Source organism: Natrix helvetica (genome assembly GCF_964273705.1).
Source record: "Natrix helvetica genome assembly, chromosome: 1".
Classification (NCBI taxonomy): Eukaryota; Metazoa; Chordata; class Lepidosauria; order Squamata; family Natricidae; genus Natrix; species Natrix helvetica.
Genome location: NC_138548.1, coordinates 308,628,801 through 308,648,709, shown reverse-complemented (window position 1 = coordinate 308,648,709; position 19,909 = coordinate 308,628,801). Strand labels below are relative to the sequence as shown.

General features: G+C 36.9%; 1 protein-coding gene across 3 annotated transcripts in view; it reads right to left on the bottom strand.

The window, feature by feature from the left end:
• Positions 1-19,909, bottom strand: part of CACNA2D3 (calcium voltage-gated channel auxiliary subunit alpha2delta 3) — a 631,895-nt gene that overhangs the window by 294,546 nt on the left and 317,440 nt on the right. For all 3 annotated transcript variants that reach the window (XM_081935818.1, XM_081935819.1, XM_081935820.1), the window contains exons 9-10: positions 14,800-14,874; positions 1,629-1,718 (exon numbers count right to left, since the gene is read on the bottom strand). In XM_081935818.1, the coding sequence (XP_081791944.1) occupies positions 1,629-1,718; positions 14,800-14,874 (165 nt within the window). The remainder of the gene's footprint in view (positions 1-1,628; positions 1,719-14,799; positions 14,875-19,909) is intronic.

The window sequence follows — 19,909 nt, the reverse complement described above, 5'->3', positions numbered from 1 at the left end:
TATCCTGGTCCTATTAGACCTCTCGGCGGCTTTTGATACCATCGACCATGGTATTCTGTTGCACCGACTGGAGGGGTTGGGGGTCCGGGGCACCGTTTTGCGGTGGTTCGGCTCCTACCTCTCTGGCCGGACGCAACGTGTGTTGGCAGGGGAGCAGAGGTCGACCCTAAGCCCCCTTACTTGTGGGGTGCCACAGGGGTCGGTCCTCTCGCCACTCCTGTTCAACACATACATGAAGCCACTGGGTGAGATCATCCGTGGTTTCGGGGTGGGATATCATCTGTACGCTGATGATACTCAGCTGTACATTTCCACCCCGAACCACCCCAACGAGGCCGTCGAAGTGATGTCCCGGTGTGTAGAAGCCGTATGGGTCTGGATGGATGACAACCGACTCAAGCTCAACCCTTCCAAGACGGAGTGGCTGAGGGTTCCGGCCCCCCGGTTCAACCAGTTAATCCCATCTCTGGCCATAGGGGGCATTCAACTCGCCCCCGTGGAGCGGGCGCACAATTTGGGTGTCCTCCTGGATGCCAGGCTGTCCATGGATGACCATGTGACAGCCGTGGCCAGGGGGGCGTTCCACCAGGTTCGCCTGGTGCGCCAATTGCGCCCCCTATTGGACCGGGACGCCCTATGCACAGTCACCCATGCGCTGGTGACGTCTCGCCTGGACTACTGTAACGCTCTCTACATGGGGCTTCCCTTGAAATGCACTCGGAGACTGCAGTTGGTCCAGAATGCGGCCGCGCGGGTGATTATGGGGAGTACTAAGTACTCCCATGTGACACCTCTCCTGCGCGAGCTGCACTGGCTTCCTGTGGTCTATCGAGTGCGTTTCAAGGTTTTGATTACGATCTTTAAAGCGCTCCATGGCTCAGGACCTAGTTACCTGCGGGATCGTATTCTGCCCCATACATCCCTACGACCCATCCGCTCGCACAGAGAGGGACTTCTCCAGGTGCCGTCCACCAGACAGTGCCATGGGGCGGCGCCTAGGAGCAGAGCCTTCTCTGTGGCGGGCCCAGCCCTGTGGAATGACCTCCCCCCGGATATTAGGACCACTACTGACCTCCGCTCCTTCCGTGTAAAGCTCAAGACCCACCTATTCCAAATAGCCCTCCTGGCTCAATCATAACTTCATAACGCTCCTGATGGGTTTTTTAATTCAGTAATTTTATTTAATGGGATTTTAAATTGTGTTTTTTAATTGTCTTTCACTTATGAGTCTACCTCCTCCATGCACATGTATATGTCTTTGTTCTTTATGTATGTATGTTTGTCTTTATCTGTATTTTATCTGTTTTGATTGTACGCCGCCCCGAGTCCTTCGGGAGAGGGTTGCGGCTAATCAAATAAAAATAATTATAATTATAATTATAATTATAATTATAATTATAATTATAATTATTATTATTATTATTCTGACCTATCATTCATAACAACAATTTTCAGAATTTGCATGTTGCAATACTGCTACCTTCATTTTAAAAAAGAGAAGAATCTACATTGTCCATGTAAACAGATTGCATAACTAATACAAATTCTAAAATGGAAGAGAAATATCAGTAAATTGTGTTCCAGTTAATGAAATCAAAACAAAAAAGAGGTAAAATTGATGAACTTACATCACTGAGCATATTGAAAGCTTCAACTAAGGCAATGTCCAGCATTCCGATCCCTTTGGCAAAAAGTTTGTCAAGGTGTTCCCTGAAGTGCTGCAGAAGAAACAGAAAGGTTTTCAAGCATTTTGGGGGGTAAGAGTTCATTTTAAAACAATATATTTATTAAAGTCAAGGAGCTTTTAACATTTGTAAAGAAACAAACTCATTTTTAAAAATTACTTTAAAGAGTCTTTCTTGTCCAGTTTTTAGAAGAAAATGTTACACCTTTGTAGTATATAGATCTTTACAATAAATTTAGCTACTCTGATCTTACTTTCAAACCCCTGCATAGGGTAAGGACTCAAATGAACACATCCAAGAAGAGGTGATGACTTGATCTCCAGGTGAAAAAGAACTCAAAACATGCTAAGTTTTGTACGAAAACTGAAAACTTTCAAGCTGAGTAATTTGATTTTATAGTCTTACTAGGGATAACTGCCCCTTACACTGAACCAAAATCCCACAAATGTTTGGAAGAAAATAAGTATTTAGAAAAGCTTATTCATGTTATGATAACTCCTTATCCATTCTATATCACTCAGTGATCAATTTGTTCAGTTTCAGAAATTCTTTTCATTCCTTTAACTTGCCTTTAAATGCAAATGAAAGAAAGCAATTCTACAATTTCATCTGGCCCAGAAAGTATTTTGAATGTTCATAAGGTGACCAACTTTTTTACAATGAAAAGGAGGACAAATAAATTGGAAAAAATATATTGTAAATAAAAGAAATATTTTATTCATTGCAACAATAATACACTAAAATATGATATATGCATAATAAAACATTTGCAACATTTTATATTGTAATTATGCTTACATGCCTGTTAATTATTATTTAAATGAGTACTTTTCCATTGAATTAATATTTTTTGTCAATGTATCATCTTCTAACAATATATTGGAAATATCTGAACAAGAAATATCCTTCATATTGAATTTAACGGCAAGTGCTGCAGCTAGAGTATCAACATTCAATCTCGATTTCTCACTTGTCGAAAAATCATTGGCAATTGAAAAAAACTCTTTCAGCTGCTGCATTAGTTCCAGGGCAGCACAACGTAAATTGAACAAGTATAAATAAATGTTCACATGGAATATGTTCATTTTTGAAATGGCTGAAAATATCCACCCATCTTTTATCAATTTCAACATGTTGATTTTCCCATTGTATTAATTTTTCAGAATTTAAATCTACATTCAGTCTTCTAATTTCTTCAAAGAGACAATTGTCGTCTATTTTAATGTCTAGAATTTCTTTAGATAAAAATTCAACACAAGATTCAATATCTGTTCAATATACTTGCGATGAAGTAGAAAAAACCACCATTAAAAACTGTTTAATAAAATACGTCACATAACGCGCAACAGATTAGCCTTCAAATATCAAAAAGGAGGACATGTAGGAGGACACTTTTCGAGGGAGGACAGAACTTACAAAAGAAGGACTGTCCTCCCTAAAGGAGGACGGTTGGTCACCTTAATGTTCAGTTCCAGCCAAACACTATCAGTCCACCACCAGCCATAAGTACATGATCTTTTTTTTTTTATTGACCACAGTTTCATTACTGATTTTATTGCAGATTAATATAACCTCATTCTTAAATTTGCTATCAACAAAGAAACATCTCAGGATGAAATCCATTCCCCACTAATGTTGTCTACCACATCATCTTTTAAATAAATAATAGAAATTGTTCTTTCTTCTCCAAATACAAAAATCCAGGTATTGTTTAGATTTAACAAGGGAAAAATAGATTATGAAATATAAGAAGAAATTATATGATGCTATGCCTAATATTAATTGTTTTTGTTATATGCTATAACAATTGTATGCTATAATGCTATAAATAACATTTTTCTGTACTAAAATAATGGATTCATACAGTTCAGTGAATGATAAAATTTTCATATGTTTAGAGGGAGGGAATGGCTTAAGGCCATTTTGAAACATATGTTACTCCCACAAACTGAGGCTGATTTTCCAAAGCAATTAGTGTAATTTAATGTCCATGTTGACCCAGTAAATTTGGTTTGTTCATCTCAGTATTTCAAAACATTCAAAGTTTTGTTCAGCTCTATAAACATTTAAGCTATAATGGAGTCAGATGTCATGAAATGGATTTTATATTTAGAATAGAATAGAAATTGGAAGGTATCTTGGAGGTCTTCTAGTCCAACCCCCTGCTTAGGCAGGAAACCCTATCCGATTCAGACAAATGGTTATCCAATATCTTCTTAAAAACTTCCAGTATTGGAGCATTCACAACCTCTGGAGGCAAGTTGTTCCACTGATTAATTGTTATATCAGGAAATGTCTCCTTAGTTCTAAGTTGCTTCTCTTCTTGATTAGTTTTCACCCAATCCTTCTTGTCTTGGAGAATAGTTTGACTCCCTCTTCTTTGTGGCAGCTCCTGAGATATTGGAACACTGCTATCATGTCTCCCCTAGTCCTTCTTTTCATTAAACTAGACATACCCAGTTCCTGCAACCGTTCCTCATATGTTTCAGCTTCCAAACCCCTAATCATCTTTGTTGCTCTTCTCTGAGCTCTTTCTAGAGTCTCCACATCTTTTTTTTTTTTACATCGTGGCGACCAAAACTGGATACAGTATTCCAAGTGTGGCCTTACCAAGGCATTATGAAGTGGTATTAACACTTCATGTGATCTTGATTCTTTCCCTCTGTTTATGCAGCTTGGACTGTGTCAGCTTTTTTGCAGCTGCTGCACCCTGCTAGTTCATATTTAAATGGTTGTTCACTAGGACTCCAAGATCCCTCTCACAGTTACTATTATTGAGCAAGTTACCACATATACTGTACCTGTACACTTTGTTTTTCTTCCCTAAATGTAGAAACTTAGTTTTTTCACCATTGAATTTTATTTTGTTAGATAGCACCCAATGTTCAATTCTGTCAAGATCCTTCTGTATCTTAAGCCTGTCTTCTGGGGTGTTGACTATTCCTGCCATTCCTTCTTGGTGTCATCTGCAAATTTGATGAGTTCCGCATCTATCCCCTATCCCATCTATCCCCAAGTCATTGATGAAGATGTTGAAGAGTACTGGGAGATAACAAGGCTTTGGGGTACTCCACTGCATACTTCCCTCCATGTAGATGCAGTGCCATTGAGGACTACAGGTTGACTGCGGTTGGTCTGCCATTTTGCTCAAACTAATCACTGAAAATATTTATATTTCATCGTTTGGAAAATGTTAATGATATTTTGTCTTTCAGTCTGAAGCATATAGAATATGAAATTTGAGAAGGGATACATACTCAGATTAAGAGGAATGTCCTTATCAATAGACTTTTGGTACTCATCATGATATGGCATATATTTGTGAGTTGCCCTAACAGAATTGAAATAAAACAAAGGAATCCAATTATCTCATCTTAACTCTTAACTGATTGATCCCAAATGTTGTTGGTTTTTTTTGTATCATTATATGGTCAAGTCTGGTGGTGTAGTTGTTGTTGTTTTAACCATTTAGTTGTGTCTGACTCTTGGTGACTTAATAGGCAAGTTCTCTGCATGCTACTTTGTCAAGCACAGCTTAAATCATTTGGAAGTTTAACTTTGCATCAGATTTGATGCTATCAAGCCAGCATGTTCTTTGGTTGCCCCTTCTTCTTGTTCCCCTAAACATTCTAGCAGCATTGCCTTCTCCAATGCTCCACACATGACATGGCCAAAGTAAACTAGATATATGAGTAGAAGACTAAGTGGTTATAACTAAACCAAAGGAGACTCATATTCTAGTACACATTTAGCCTAGACGCTTACTGTGTCACTCTACATTCCAGCCTACTTCGCAGACATTTTGCTGTGAGGAAAATTTAGAGAAAGCTACCTTGAACTTCAAAAAAAAGTGATACAAACCCAAGAAACCAATACATTAAATACATGGCTCTGAATGTAGTTGTACAGCTGGGGAAACAAATACCCTGTTCATGTTGCAGATAAGTCTCTACCTAGCTTCTTTAATTAATATGTTGTCTAAGCTTTTCGTGACAATTTTTTGTAAAATAATAAATAAAAATAAAATAAAAGCCCCCACATTAGGAGTGAGTCCATGAGGCTTTGGGGAGAAATTTAAAGGATTGACAAAAAACTTATGTTAATAGGAGATTTACACAAAGCATACAAAAGAGGAACTTCACAGCAACTCAAAGGACCTCTTTTCAAACAGTTCAAGCATGTGTCACTGGCAAAATCCAAGCAGCTGTTTGCGGAACTGTTCTCAGCTGTCTCTGCATACAGCTACAGGCATAGCCATTTCAATTGGCAGGGAAGAAAGCAAACAATAAAGCTGCTTTTCCTACATAAACAACACTTGGGACTTATACAACCATGTTTGGTGAAAATAATGTTTCCGTAATGTGTATAAATGCAACATTGACATCATGCCAAATATTAATATACTGGAACATATTTCTTCATATGCGAAGAAATCAGGTTTACTGATTTCAGGTCTTCAAGTCTCCTATTAAGCAGATGCTGCTAGGCGATTCTGTGTAGAAAGTATGTTGATGAAAGCAACTCTTCTAACTTAGGGTTTTTACTATTTTTAATTGCATCCAGGTGTGTGTGTGTGTGTGTGTGTGTGTGTGTGTGTGTGTAGGAGGAAAGAGAGGGGAAAAAGATGTCCAGTAGCAAGGTGGATAAATATAGTGGCACCACTATATTTACACTACTGGAAGATCTGAAGAACTAGATTATTCTGAGAAAATCTGTCTATATGGTTTCTAAGTGTTGATACCAGCTTGATGACCCATAATCAAATATTGGACATTTAAAAACATAATTATGGAGTGACTATTATTATCATTTGGGTCACTCCAGATTTCAGCTTGAAAGCATTATCATTTTAGGAAATAGAACTCATAGGCCTTTCCTATGCCTTTAAGAAAAGAAAGCAGTAAGGATATGAAAATATAACTTCCTTGTTCTATAAATGGAAATATTTTTTTTTCTAAAACAAACTCTGTTTCTTCATTGTCTCTCACTTGGATAACAGCCTGCTGCCTGTGTGATTCTGTGAAAGATAATCCTGTGAAGCTTGAAACTTTCTATTTCATCCCTACCTTGGACATAACTCAATGCAAAGTCCCCCCCCCCCATTTGGGGTTATAAGGTTATAAGGAATTCCCACGAAGTATTCCATGCTTTGAGACAATCTTAGATTGGATAAAAAGTACATACACCCTTCTAATCCAATGTTGTCTCTCTTAGTCCCTACCTTGAGTGTCAACTCACATAACCAGGATTTTAAAAAAAACTACTGCATTATTCATATCAGAGTCTGTTGCCTGTAAACATGAGAAGAAACATAGACCAGGACAAGCTAACTGGTATACATACATTGGGTGGCTCAATGTGCTTTCAATTTCTGTTTAGTTTAACTGCTTTTGTTATTGTGCTCTTCACAGTAAATCAAGATAATCCAGAATAATTATCTCAGTTTAGTGTTATGGTCACAAGAGCAGCTTGCAGATACAGATGATAAGCGTTACCTTTCTGAAATTGCAGTGCAGACAAAAAGCATGGCTTGCCAGATTGCTAAAGGAAGGATCTCTGAAAATATGATAGCTATTTCAGCCACAGTTTTGTACTCAACTATAACAAAAAATAAAAGGAACCAGAACTGGGTTGGATTTCATGAATCTGAATCCTGGGAAAGCAATGCAACTTTCTGTAACTAATTTTCATGTGTATGCTTCAACTTCATTTATAATCACAAAATCTTCAAATGTGTAGGATCTACATATAGCATAATGGTAATGTTATGCAAATGAAATGGGCAACTGGGGCAATTATATCTTGATGTGTGATTAGTAAAATGAGATGTTCATAAGAATAAGGTACAGGTGATGGTTATTTTTGTTGGACACAAAGATTAAGACAACACTAATCTTTGTTTGGGACGTTGGTGGCACTGATCTCCAAAGCTGATTTCCAAATTTCAACTTTCACAATTTAAACTATCCATTTCAACAAATACTTCATTAAGCAATGAACGCTAGAAGGAAGGAAGGAATAATCTTGGAAATTCAGGCTATATTCTGTCTAACCATGATCTCCTAAGTACTTTGGATAGAGGAATAATCAAGCCAGAACACTATACAAAACAAAACATATTTTAAAAAAGGAAGTGATCACTAATGCTGCTATTTTTTAAGTGTTTCATCATAAATAGTTGCTAGAAATGCCTCCCAAGTGATGTCACTGAACAATGGGAAGTCCGGAAGGCTGCAGAACACTGGAGAAAGAGCAATACAAAAAAGGTGGGCTACTTTGTAACTAGGGTATGTACAGTATAAGCATTCTGCATCTCATTCAAGAGAATATCATTTAAATATGAAAGCAATTTGGAGGAAAAAGCAAATGGAGTGAGGCTGCCTTAGAAAAGTAGAAGTAATTTCTGGCATAGGTCTAGCATCATGATCTTGTCAAAAATGAGCAACTCATCCATCTCAGAAAGAAGATGCAATCCAGATATTTGAGCTATATGGCAGGCTTCATGGAGAATTGTAACCACATTCAACCAAACACAATCTGAGGTTTCATTGTTCCAAGGATTAAACATATAGACACAGGTAAGCTTCTGATTCCATTATAGAACCCATCATTTAGGTACACTGGCTTCTTAATTTCATCTGGAAATATTTATAAGTGTGTATCTGCAAGTGGTTTAATGTATAAAATGCAAATTGTGGTACTGTTGCCTTAAATGTAGAGTTGCATTAAATCATATAGTCCTATAATTCCTAAGAGGTAAAAAACATGTAATATGGAGTTTATCAAACATGAAAACTTCTTGGCCTGAGTAAACTTATATTAACCTAGGCTGTTGCACATGTTTGTAATTTTGCTGAAAAAGCACAGACAATGATAAAACACTGTCTGCTCTATTTCGCACTTTGAAAAGGGGGGAAAAAGGAATGTTTTACAAATTGGCATACTGAAAGGCAAGACCAGCTTAATAACAAAACAATAAACCAGACTAGTACTGGTCTATAAGAATAATGAGAAGAAGACATTTGTTTCTAAAGATAGTTTGAGTTACAATTGAACAGGGAGAAAAATGTGAGCATCCCACCCTACGGAAGAAAATTGACCAATATTTTTTTTATTGTTTGTGTGTTGCACCTTGAATGAGACTGGCATAATGAGTGAAAATAAAAGAAATGTATATGAAATTATAGTATTTAACCTCAATTGGAAATTCCTCTGATACAACACAAGATGCAGATTTTTTTTAAAAAAATAGTATTTTCAAACTACAAAAGAAACAAAATATATTAATAAAACATTGTGAGTCTAGGTGGCCTGCTTATTTTCTAAATTTGTACACATACAAGCTCTTCATGTAAACATATCAAATACTTTAAACTTTTCCCTGTCATATCTGACACTAAACTTGCCACTTAGCTCATTTCATTACAACAGTTCATTTGATTCAGATGTTACTTAAAAGCTTTCTTTGCAAAACTGCCTACTGCCAATAAACTGACAGTACTTGCTGCTAAAATGAACACAGTTTAAATTTGTATTACGTGAAACTCAAGAAAAGCACAACAAAGATGCATAAAAACCCTGCACCTGATGAGCACAGTAATTTGATATCACCTATTATCTGATATTCTGAATATTCTTGATATACTTCTATACCATTGGATCATTACTGACAAATTAAGGGAAGTGAGATATCTAACTTTTCTCTTCCAGTTTAAATTTCAATGATATGTGACCAATAGCAAAGAACAATTTAGGATAAGGAAATTGGGCAGAATAAGACAGTCAACTTTGGTTGCCAGGCCATAGCCCCAATTCAAATAATGGTTGACATTCATTTTAAAAAATGTGGGCAGAAGAAGGAATATTTTAAGACAAATATATCTGGCTGCAAATGAGCACTTACTAGATGGTAGGAAAGAGAAGCAGGACACTTTAGCTGCTTGCTGCCATCTAATAATTATCTGGATGTTTACTGCCCCATGTGTAGTAGCCCTAAAAGGTGTAGTGATGGTGCTCCCAAGTCTTCTAATTATACTTTTGTAAAAGCTAGCCACTTTCTACTAGAAGCATTGGATGCATTTTTGACCCCACTGAATGTAATTTTCAAATACATTTTATTCTGGCAGTTGTACACAAAGATGTGAATAGCAGGAATAAGTGGACATCCAATGAGACAATAAAAACAGAACCCTCACTTTAAGTCTGGCTATCAAAAGCCAACTAAAATAAAACTGTCTGGAAGACTTAATTGGATACTAGATCTGTCAAACAACTCCCAATGAACAACTTTGCAATGCATACAACCCACAGCATATAATACACCTGTTTTTAAACAATGACAAGAGTTGCATTTCACCCCACAAAGCTGTTTTGGAAACTGCTCCCAATTGTCTCAACGTGTGAATGCATGTGTGGTTGTTTTACTTTCCTGCATGTTTTGAAGCACCTATTTCAGTGACTTTTAACAGCTCAATTAGATGCTTTTCCTATAGAATATATTCTGAAGCCTATAATACGGGTATCAGCTTACCTTTAGATTGCAGTGTCTGCTCTAACAATGAAAAACAACTTTATGTTTATTCATTACATTTCTACTCAACTCCAGAAAGAGACAACCAGCTTTCCCTAAATGGATATATTTTCATGACAAATCTACTTATTTACATATACATTTATTGAACATAACTTGCAAACTGACAAATTATCAACACTCTAAGCAAGTTGTATCAATTCAATAATGAAAACTTTCTTTAAAATCACAATGCCAAAAATTTGATATCAAGTTAAAACAGAAGATATCTTCCAATTAGAGTGAAACACCATGCAGGTTTTGTAGATGTTCATCTATAAAAACTTGTCAGAGGAACACAGGAGAGGTGGTACTTTCCCCATCTTAACACCTTCTTAACCACTAGACCAAATTGGCTAAAAGTATTTTTGGGCTGGTTTTTCTTATGGTGGGGGTCCTTGGTGCTTTCTGACCTTGGTTGTTTTCTTGCAGATGTTTCATTACCCAAACTAGGTAACATCAGTGTGTTCTGATATTACCTGATTTGGGTAATGAAATGTTTGCAAGAAAACAAGCAGCCTAGAGAGTACCAAGAACCCCTCATTTCAACCCTGAGCTACAAATATTCTTTATTTTCTTATGGTATCAGAAAAGAAATACATCCATTATACTATCTATCTACACTATATTATTCAAATCTACTGATTACATTGTTTTATAAATTTTATTTAACATGGATTAGTATGTGGTATCTATTTTTAATCTATTCAGGACCAAAATAAAACCTAGTATATAACTTAACATCCAACGTGGTTAATATTAGTAATGGCTTCTCTCTCCCATATATACAATTGGAATATTAATTACATCACTTAAATCTTTCAATGAGATCTTGCCACAATTAGCTCTAGCTATATCACAGGGCAAGTCTGTAACAGGCTAAAAATGACTTGTTTGTCCATAATGTGGAAAAGCAGGGAAATATAGTTCAGTGTTTACACGCAGAAGGCCCTATGTTCAGTTGCTTCTGCAGTTAGAAACTCATGGAGAGATAAATAAGAAAAGCCCCTATTTAAGAATTTAGTAAACCACAGTCAGAATAGACAACACTGGGCCAGAAGGGCCATCTGTCTTTGGATAAAACCAGTGGTGGGTTTCCATTTTTTAAACTACCGGTTCGCTAATGTGCGCACGACGCTTCTACGCATGCACAGAAGTGTCCAGGTTGGTGCGTGGAGCCTCCTGCCGCTGCCACTACTGGTTCTCCCGATCCGGCCCAATCCGGGAGGAACCTACCTCTGGATAAAACTATTTACCTGCTTCATAGTAATGGTTCCCCAGCCTATTTAACAGTTAATTCACCTAAAGTGACTGGTTGACATTCTTCTTACACACTAGAAATAGGTGTAAAATGACAAAGTTCTGTAAAAAAAAGTTACTGTATTTTTCGGAGTATAAGACGCACCTTTTTACTCAAAAAAGAGGCTGAAAATCTGGGTGCGTCTTATATACTGAATACAGCATTTTTTGCCTCCTGAAATCCCTCCCCCTTCACCAAAATGGCCATGCAGAGCCTGTAGAAGGCTTTCAGAGAGCTCCTGGGGGCTGGGAAGGGCAGAAATGAGCAAATATGGGCCATTTTTTTGCTTGATTTTGCCCCCCCCCCCAGCACCCAGGAGCACTCTATAAGCTTCCAAATGCCCTTTTTTTGACAAAAAATGGGCCAATTTTTGCGAAAAACAGACTGTTTTTTGCTCACCCCCCCCCCCCCGAACACACTGCAAGCCACCTAAGGGCTATTCATGCCCTTTAAAAAATAACTGGCCTGTTTTCACAAAAATTTGGGCCATTTTGGGGAAGTTTACAGAGTGCAAAACCTTTTTTTTAATTTGCCTCTTCGAAACCTTGCTACATCTTATACTCCGTTGCGTCTTATACTCTGAAAGATATGGTATTTTAATTAGGGATCAGTTTATAGGCCAGACCTGCCACAGGGGTGGTCATTTCAAAAAGAAATATATAGTAGAAATCCCTTTGCATAACATTGCTTGGAAGTTTTCAAACACTGCATCGAAATCTCTGCAATAGCAATAAAGGATCATCTAAAGTAAAGAAGTGAATGACTCTTGCGGACTATAAAAGAGTAATGGGTTAAACAGTATTCATTGTTTCAATCACCAAGAAAAGAATTGGCACCCCACTTCTGTTTAAGCCTTTTGCAGTGCAAAGTTCTTGGCAAAAAAACACCCCAAAACCAACCACCCAGTTTTCAAGCAGAAATACCTATTTATACTAGCAAGATCTTGCTCATTTTTAAGCAATCCTATATTTAGATATCCTAAATCTTTAGGACTTTTTATACACCGTGTATAAAGGAAGGAATCAGTTTGTTTGAACATTCGTATAAATCTCAACATGTTCATTTCGCCCCACTTTAGTACACAGTTACTTAGCTCAGTAAAGGCCTTAAACCCATTCTTTACTGTTATTAGCTGCAGCTGCAAAGGCATTGGCTGAAATGTTCTGTTTCTGCCAAATATTCCAGACCAGTTCATGTGTATCTGATTGCCTGCACCACCCTTTACTTTGCTTATATTCTGATACTGAAAGCAATTATCTTCTGGCAGACAGCAATGAGCATAGGGCAGGGGTGTCCAAACTTGGGAACTTTAAGACTGGCTGGGGAATTCTGGGAGTTGAAGTCCACAAGTCTTAAAGTTCCCAAGTTTGGACACCCCTAGCATAGGGCAAAGCTATTTCTGGAAATATACAGCAAATTGATTAACAAGAACATTTGCAAATTGGTAACATTTTATAAAGGATATTAGAATAAAATAATTCAAAGGTAAGAATGGCGTGAATCAACTGGCATCCACAGATTACATTATAGCTTCCTTCTGGAAATGACACATTAAGCAGCATTCGTCTATCACAGATTGTTTTTATGTGCTTCTATGCTTCCAGGAGACAGACATTTTATAGTCTATTCCACTGACCTATGAATTCCATGACACCTTCATCAGAATGTTCAGGCTTATTGAAATAGGCAAGCAACCGACCCATGAAAAACCCAGCGCAAAATTTTGATACTCAATTATTCAGCTATTTTGCAACATTTCAAGGACAGCTGAAAACACTGGTTTATATCCATGAATCAGCATTCTCCCTAAATCCACAAAATGCTAGATTTTTCAAAGCTGTAGCAATTCCAGCAGGTGCAAAAAACAAAACAAAAAAAACAATTCAAGGTAAGGATAGTCTGAAAATTTTCAACCCTGGGGGATGAGTGGAGGGAATCAGGCATAATCAGGGTCTATTCTTTGAGGAATTATGTGGTGGCTCAGTGGCTAAGATAATGAGCTTGTCGATCAGAAAGGTTGGCAGTTTGGCGGTTTGAATCCCTAGCGCCATGTAATGGATTGACCTCCCGTTACTTGTCCCAGGTTCTGCCAACCTAGCACTTTGAAAGCACATAAAAAATGTAAGTAGAAAAATAGGAACCACCTTTGGTGGGAAGGTAACAGTGTTCTGTGTGCCTTTGGCATTTAGTCATGCCGGCCACATTACCATGGAGATGTCTTTGGCTTTGAAACAGAGATGAGTCGGGAACGACTGGCACATATGTGCGAGGGGAACCTTTACCTTATTCTTTGAGGAACCTACTTGCCTCGGAGTACTGTTTGCTATTGGAGTATTATTTGGAAACCTGACACCAATACTTTTACTTTATGTTTAGCCAAAAAATCCAGTACCCAGTCTTGTAAGAATTCAAAGCTTGTTGAAAAAATAATTGTATTTGTCTTACTTACTATCAAGCTAATTCATAAATAAGCTGAGCTACTTATGCCCAACCTGGTAAATAGCATCATTAATTCCTAAATAAAGGCAATAATGGCAACCTTACATTTTGTTAGATAGATTATGTGAAGAGAAAAATAATTGCTTTACCCAAAGATTCACATTACAGCAAATTTCTAGCCTACAGACTGAGTTTTTTCTCAAGCTGACTAATTAGGGCAGTTCATTACCAAGAAGAGATAAATTTCCAAAAATCTCCCATGAAAAAATCAGGTTGGAAGCATTGTCTCACAGCTTATTTTAGAATAAAGGCAAATCATTAACAAAACCATTTTAGAACATTTATACTGCTTTGTTAGGAGTTGAAGAAAATGACATATTTCCCAAAATAAAATGGAAAAACATCAGAAATTCAGGATCAAAGAGAATCACTGGGAGATGAATGGTGGCTGATCATTTTATTTTTTACCACTTTAATGCTTACTGGGGGGTGGGGGTTCACAGGGAAGTTGGGAACATTTGTACAGTTTGGATTTTAATCAGACCTGGAGAAGAATTTTATGGCTTCTCAAAGTTGCCTTTGCTTTAAGACAATAATTGCCAGAATGAACATTAGAAAGCTTTTAAATCTTGTTTCCAGACTTGAGTCAAACAAACCAGTGACAACTCACCAGATAACAATTTTTTGAATGAGCGGATGGAACAATTCAGTTAATTTTATATGCTTTAATTACTTCAAATGAAATCCAGCAATATGTCTCATATGCAAAATATTTGCTGCTTTAAATAATTATCATGTTCTCTTACCTCTTTATTAGCTCTATCTGCTTGTACTAAAGTTCCATTCAAGCATGGTTCTACGTAGTGGAGTTCCTCATTATACTGCAGAGAACAGAAGAGACATTTAACATAAACATCTGAAAAATATAATTTAAGATAAGGAGAGGAAACATGAAAAAACAAAACCTCTTAAGAATCTATTATTGAATTCATTTCATTTATTCACATACTTTAACTCAGGGCTATCAAACTGGTGGCCTGCCGGCCAGATGTATCATATGCTGGCCATGCCCACATTTGGTTTAGCGAAGGGGGAAAAAGTTGTGACACGTCCCGTGATGCCGTCGTGTTGACGTGAGTTTGACACCCCTGCTTTAAATGTACCACAGATAGCCCTCCCCGTACAACAGTTCATATAGTGACAGTGTAACGACATTGAAAAAACTGACCGGTTGTAACATCCCCTTGGTCATATGATCAAAATTTGGACGCTTAGCAACTGGTTCATATTTATGACAGTTACAGTGTTCTGGGATCACCTTTGGCAACTTTCTGACAAGCAAAGTCAATGGGGAAGCCAGATACACTTAATGACTGTGTTACTAACTTAACAACTGCAGTGATTTGCTTAACAATGAGAGCAATTAAGGGTGTAAAATGGGACAAAATTGACTTAACAGCTGTCCCAAAGCTGCTTTTTCAGGAGGCAACTGGACTTTCTGGTTTTTCTTTGAAGACTTTTTGCTTTTCATCCAATAAGCTTCTTCGGTTCTTCATTCTGAAGAAGCTTCTTAGATGAGAAGCGAAACATCTTCAAAATAAATCCAGAAAGTCCAGTTGCCTCTTGAAAAAAGCACCTTTTGGACAACCATGCCCTGGATGACTGAGAATCGCCATAGACATTCACTTAACAGCTGTCTCGCCTAACAACAGAAATTTAGTGCTCAATTGTGGTCATAAGTTGAGGACTCCCTGTATTATCAGTACAGCTTTAAACAAACATTTTGAAAGGGAAATGGATACTGAAATAAGCCGGAAACATGAAGTGCAGCAGGAACTGTTGAAAATCAGTACTGTAGTAGTTAAGCTGCTAAGATGAAATCCATCACCATCAAATGACTGGACTTACACGAATCCCCTTCCAATTCCCCCTACACTCATAAAACCTACTCCATTGGTGGGTTAGGGTCAAGGGAGAGGGTGTCAAATAATAAAAGTAATCATGCCCAATCAGTGTGACATCACAAACCATGTACAAAATAGGACCCTGGAGATGACATTTTCTTTTGCACCAAAAGCAGATCTCTTAGTGGAAAAACAGGACTGAATTTAACTAGATACTTTGGATATTGACTGACAACAGCTTTACAGGCTGAAAGGATCTACAACTCAATTTAACTTCTTTTTTTTTAAAAATTGAGCTGTCTTAGCAAGTATTTTTTTTTATCATGTATTAGATTAGATAATAATTCCATCCTAAATGGAAAAAAATTACAGGGCTGTTTGAGTCTCCTTTCCTCTTGTACTCCCTGCAAAATCTGCTCTTCAGTGTATAGTAATGGACTTGTTGAGTCTACTACGGATTTCTTAATGAAAAATAGAAGAACCAAATAACAGTTTACCTGGATCTCTTATAATATGTAGGGCCAGCTAAATTTTCCTAAAAGTATTTTTGGGCTGCCTTAACTCTTGGTGAGTTGATGGCAACATATTTTTTAAAAGAAGTTTGTCAATGCTTTCTTCCTAGGGCTGAAAGAGAGTGACTGGCTCAAAGGCAGGATTAAAACATACAATCTCCTTCTTTCTGTACATAACTGCATACCAAGACAACTAGACACAAGAACAGTTTTTCCCCGAACGCCATCACTCTGCTAAACAAATAATTCCCTCACCACTGTCAAACCATTCACTAAGGTTGCATTACTATTACTATTAGTCTTCTCATCGTTCCCATCATCCATTTCCCCCCACTTATTACTGCAGGTCTGTAACTTCGTTGCTTGTGTCCTTACAATTTATATTGATATTGATTGTTTCCTGATTGCTTATTTGTATTGTATGGCTATCATTAAGTGTTGATTCTTGTCCTTTTATGTACACTGAGACCAAATGCACCAAAGACAAATTCCTTGTGTGTTCAATCACACTTGGCCAATAAAGAATTCCATTCCATTCCTAGGTCTAAGGTCTTTTAACCATTAAACCAAACTAACTCTCTATGTCAAACATTACTGAATACTAATCATTATTTTTACATGTCCATTTACTTCAATAAAATTTATTTCAAAAGAAGACTTAGTTTCAAAAGGATCTCTTATGGAGGGTCAGTGTATGAACATATTTTAGTTCTGATAGATCCTGTGCTCATTCAGCTCCCATAATATAATAAAATATAATATAATTCTTCTCCATGCATTCTCTATGAAAATGACATTTGTTCTCAGAAGACTGAGAAATGTTCCTCATTCCTGAAGTAACTCTAGAAAACAAGTTTCTATATTTATACTGTTTAAATATTTTATAGCTGCAATTAAGAGATCAGAGCCACAATTCCCAGCAGGGCACGCTCAAGTGAACATTGAGAGGCACAAAATTCTCAAAATACTTTTTTTTTCAGTTAAGTCTGACAGCATTTGAGAGGAAATTATACATTTGTTCTTCTTGCACCAATCGTTTACATTGATTTTTGTTTCAAGATTGTTTAAAGAGTAGTCTGTGAACTCAGATGAGCCAGTTGTAAATATACTGTATCTCATTCAAAATGAAAAATCCAAATCTGAATAAAGTTTAAGTCAATTTGATATCTTATCCTTAACGAAAATGAAAATTTCACTTTGAACACTGTGGCATTTTTCATGGTACTGTTTACCATTCATTCTTTATTTTTTTTAAGCTAAAATTACTTAAAACTAAATTTTCTTCTTGTGATGTGGCATTGTCTGTCCTTCCTTCCTTCCTTCCTTCCTTCCTTCCTTCCTTCCTTCCTTCCTTCCTTCCTTCCTTCCTTCCCTTCCCTTCCCTTCCCTTCCCTTCCCTTCCCTTCCCTTCCATCTTATCTTCACTTCAAGGATATTTTTCCTAATGTACCTTGTTGCTGCTCCATGTTCAACTCATAACATGTGCCCTTCCTTGTGGTGTTCAATGTCAGAAGCAATTCCAAAGATGAAAGGAGAAAGTTCAACTATTGGTTTTCTCCTTGTCATAAAGTCCTCTTTCTTTGTCACAACCGTGTGTCCCTCAAGCTATCAGTTTCACTACAGTATTGTTTTACCCTGCCTAGTGGCTAGTTTACATATTTCATGAAGGACTCAATACTTTTTAGAGGTATTAAGAATTGGATTAGAAACCTTCTCTCTATCAGGAATGTATCATTAATGAATTATAACCATTCTCTTGTCATTCATTCCTAAAATAAGGTGACAATTCATACCCCTTCTTTTAGCTTGGCAACCCCTTAAATGAATCCTACAAATCATTCTCAGCTGAGGTAAGACTATGCCTCTCAAGAGTTCTTCCATATTATTTTATTTTACTTCATTTCATTTGTTTGCTTGTTTATTCAATGTCTTATAGCTGTCTGCCTTGAGCAAGTGACTCTGGGCAGCAAACAATCATTTACTGCGCACAAATTCAAAAATAATCAATAGACTTTCTTCTTCTGCATTCATTTTTCTTCTCAAATCTTTTCTATGAAAAACTTAAATTAAATTTAGAAGAATTCTGAGATAATTGTTCACTTAAGAGATAGCCTACTTTTCTATAAAAATGTTTTCCCCAGGCAGAATTAGCACTCTGTTTTATGATAACATTGTTAATTTAATGCTTCACTTAGAATTTCACTTCAAAGCAAACATTTCTTTTTCATCACCGCAGACATTTCAGTTCATGCGCTGCCGATCTGATCTTATACTGAATTTAAACTACAGAAAAGCAAATGCATAGTTTAATAGTTCCTTTGGTAATGCAATCATCTACAACAGTCCATCAATTTTATATAGTTTTTGCAATAAGTAATCCCTGAAAGACACACCTCTTTTTTGTTGTATTATCTTTTTATGGTTATATTACGCACTGGAGTTTTTGGTAACTTTATTCATGGATTTACTAAGAAACAAAATTATTGGCAGATGAAATGAAAGACATAAGACAACAGAACTATTTAACTATAGGACTGGAATAGTGTTCAATACCACCTTTTGCAATGACAATTATCTCACTTTATAGTTAATGAAAACTAGTGATAACTAGATGTGATCTCTTGGGTCATTGTTTCAAAAATATTTCCTTATCTAAAGAGAGAAAGGGAATGATTACTGTTAGATTGGGCAATGGATAGGCAGACACAGGCTAACAGTGCAACAGCTCTTTATTAACAGCAACAACAAGTGTGAACAATCCAGCAAAGACTGGGTCTGACAACAGCCCTTTTATAGAGAGCTGTCAGACTCTCAGCCAATAGAATCAAACCTCTGTTCCCGCCGGAACAGAGAACCTTGGTGGAAACCATACTTACTATTGTAGATATCTAACAATTACATTTAGGTAAAACTGCAGTGGGAGCAGGAGCAACTTCTGACTTTCCGCCAGTTTCCCCATTGAATTTCCTTGTGGCAAAAAGCGTCACAAATCATCCTTCCTTCCATCATCCTTCCTTCCTTCCTTCCTTCCTATTTTCTTCTGAAATGGTACAGGTATTTTGCTATTTTCATTTTGCTCTTGTAGCATGGAGATACTGAGCAAATAAAGTTTCCACTACAACTTCTACCCTCTATTTAAAAATAAACTTCCAAATCAATCCTTCCTTCCTTCCTTCCTTCTTTCCCATCTTCCTCCCTCCCTGGTGGGGGAGGAAGTGAGGGTTGTGCAGGAGTATAGGTCAGAAATGGTACATGAACGTGCATGAAAGGCATTGCATAAGTTAGGAAGAATACGTTGGTCTACCTTGGTTTATAATATTTGTGTTTAGTTTAGAGCTTAATAACAATGTTTAGTCTTTTAAAACAATATAATAAATTTAGTTATTTCAAAATTAATGACATACTGGAAAACTATTATCTCTATGAGATAATAAATTCAAATGCTTCTGAGTGGGACAACTGCCACAAGATAAATAAAGAAGATGAGTAGTATGCACCTG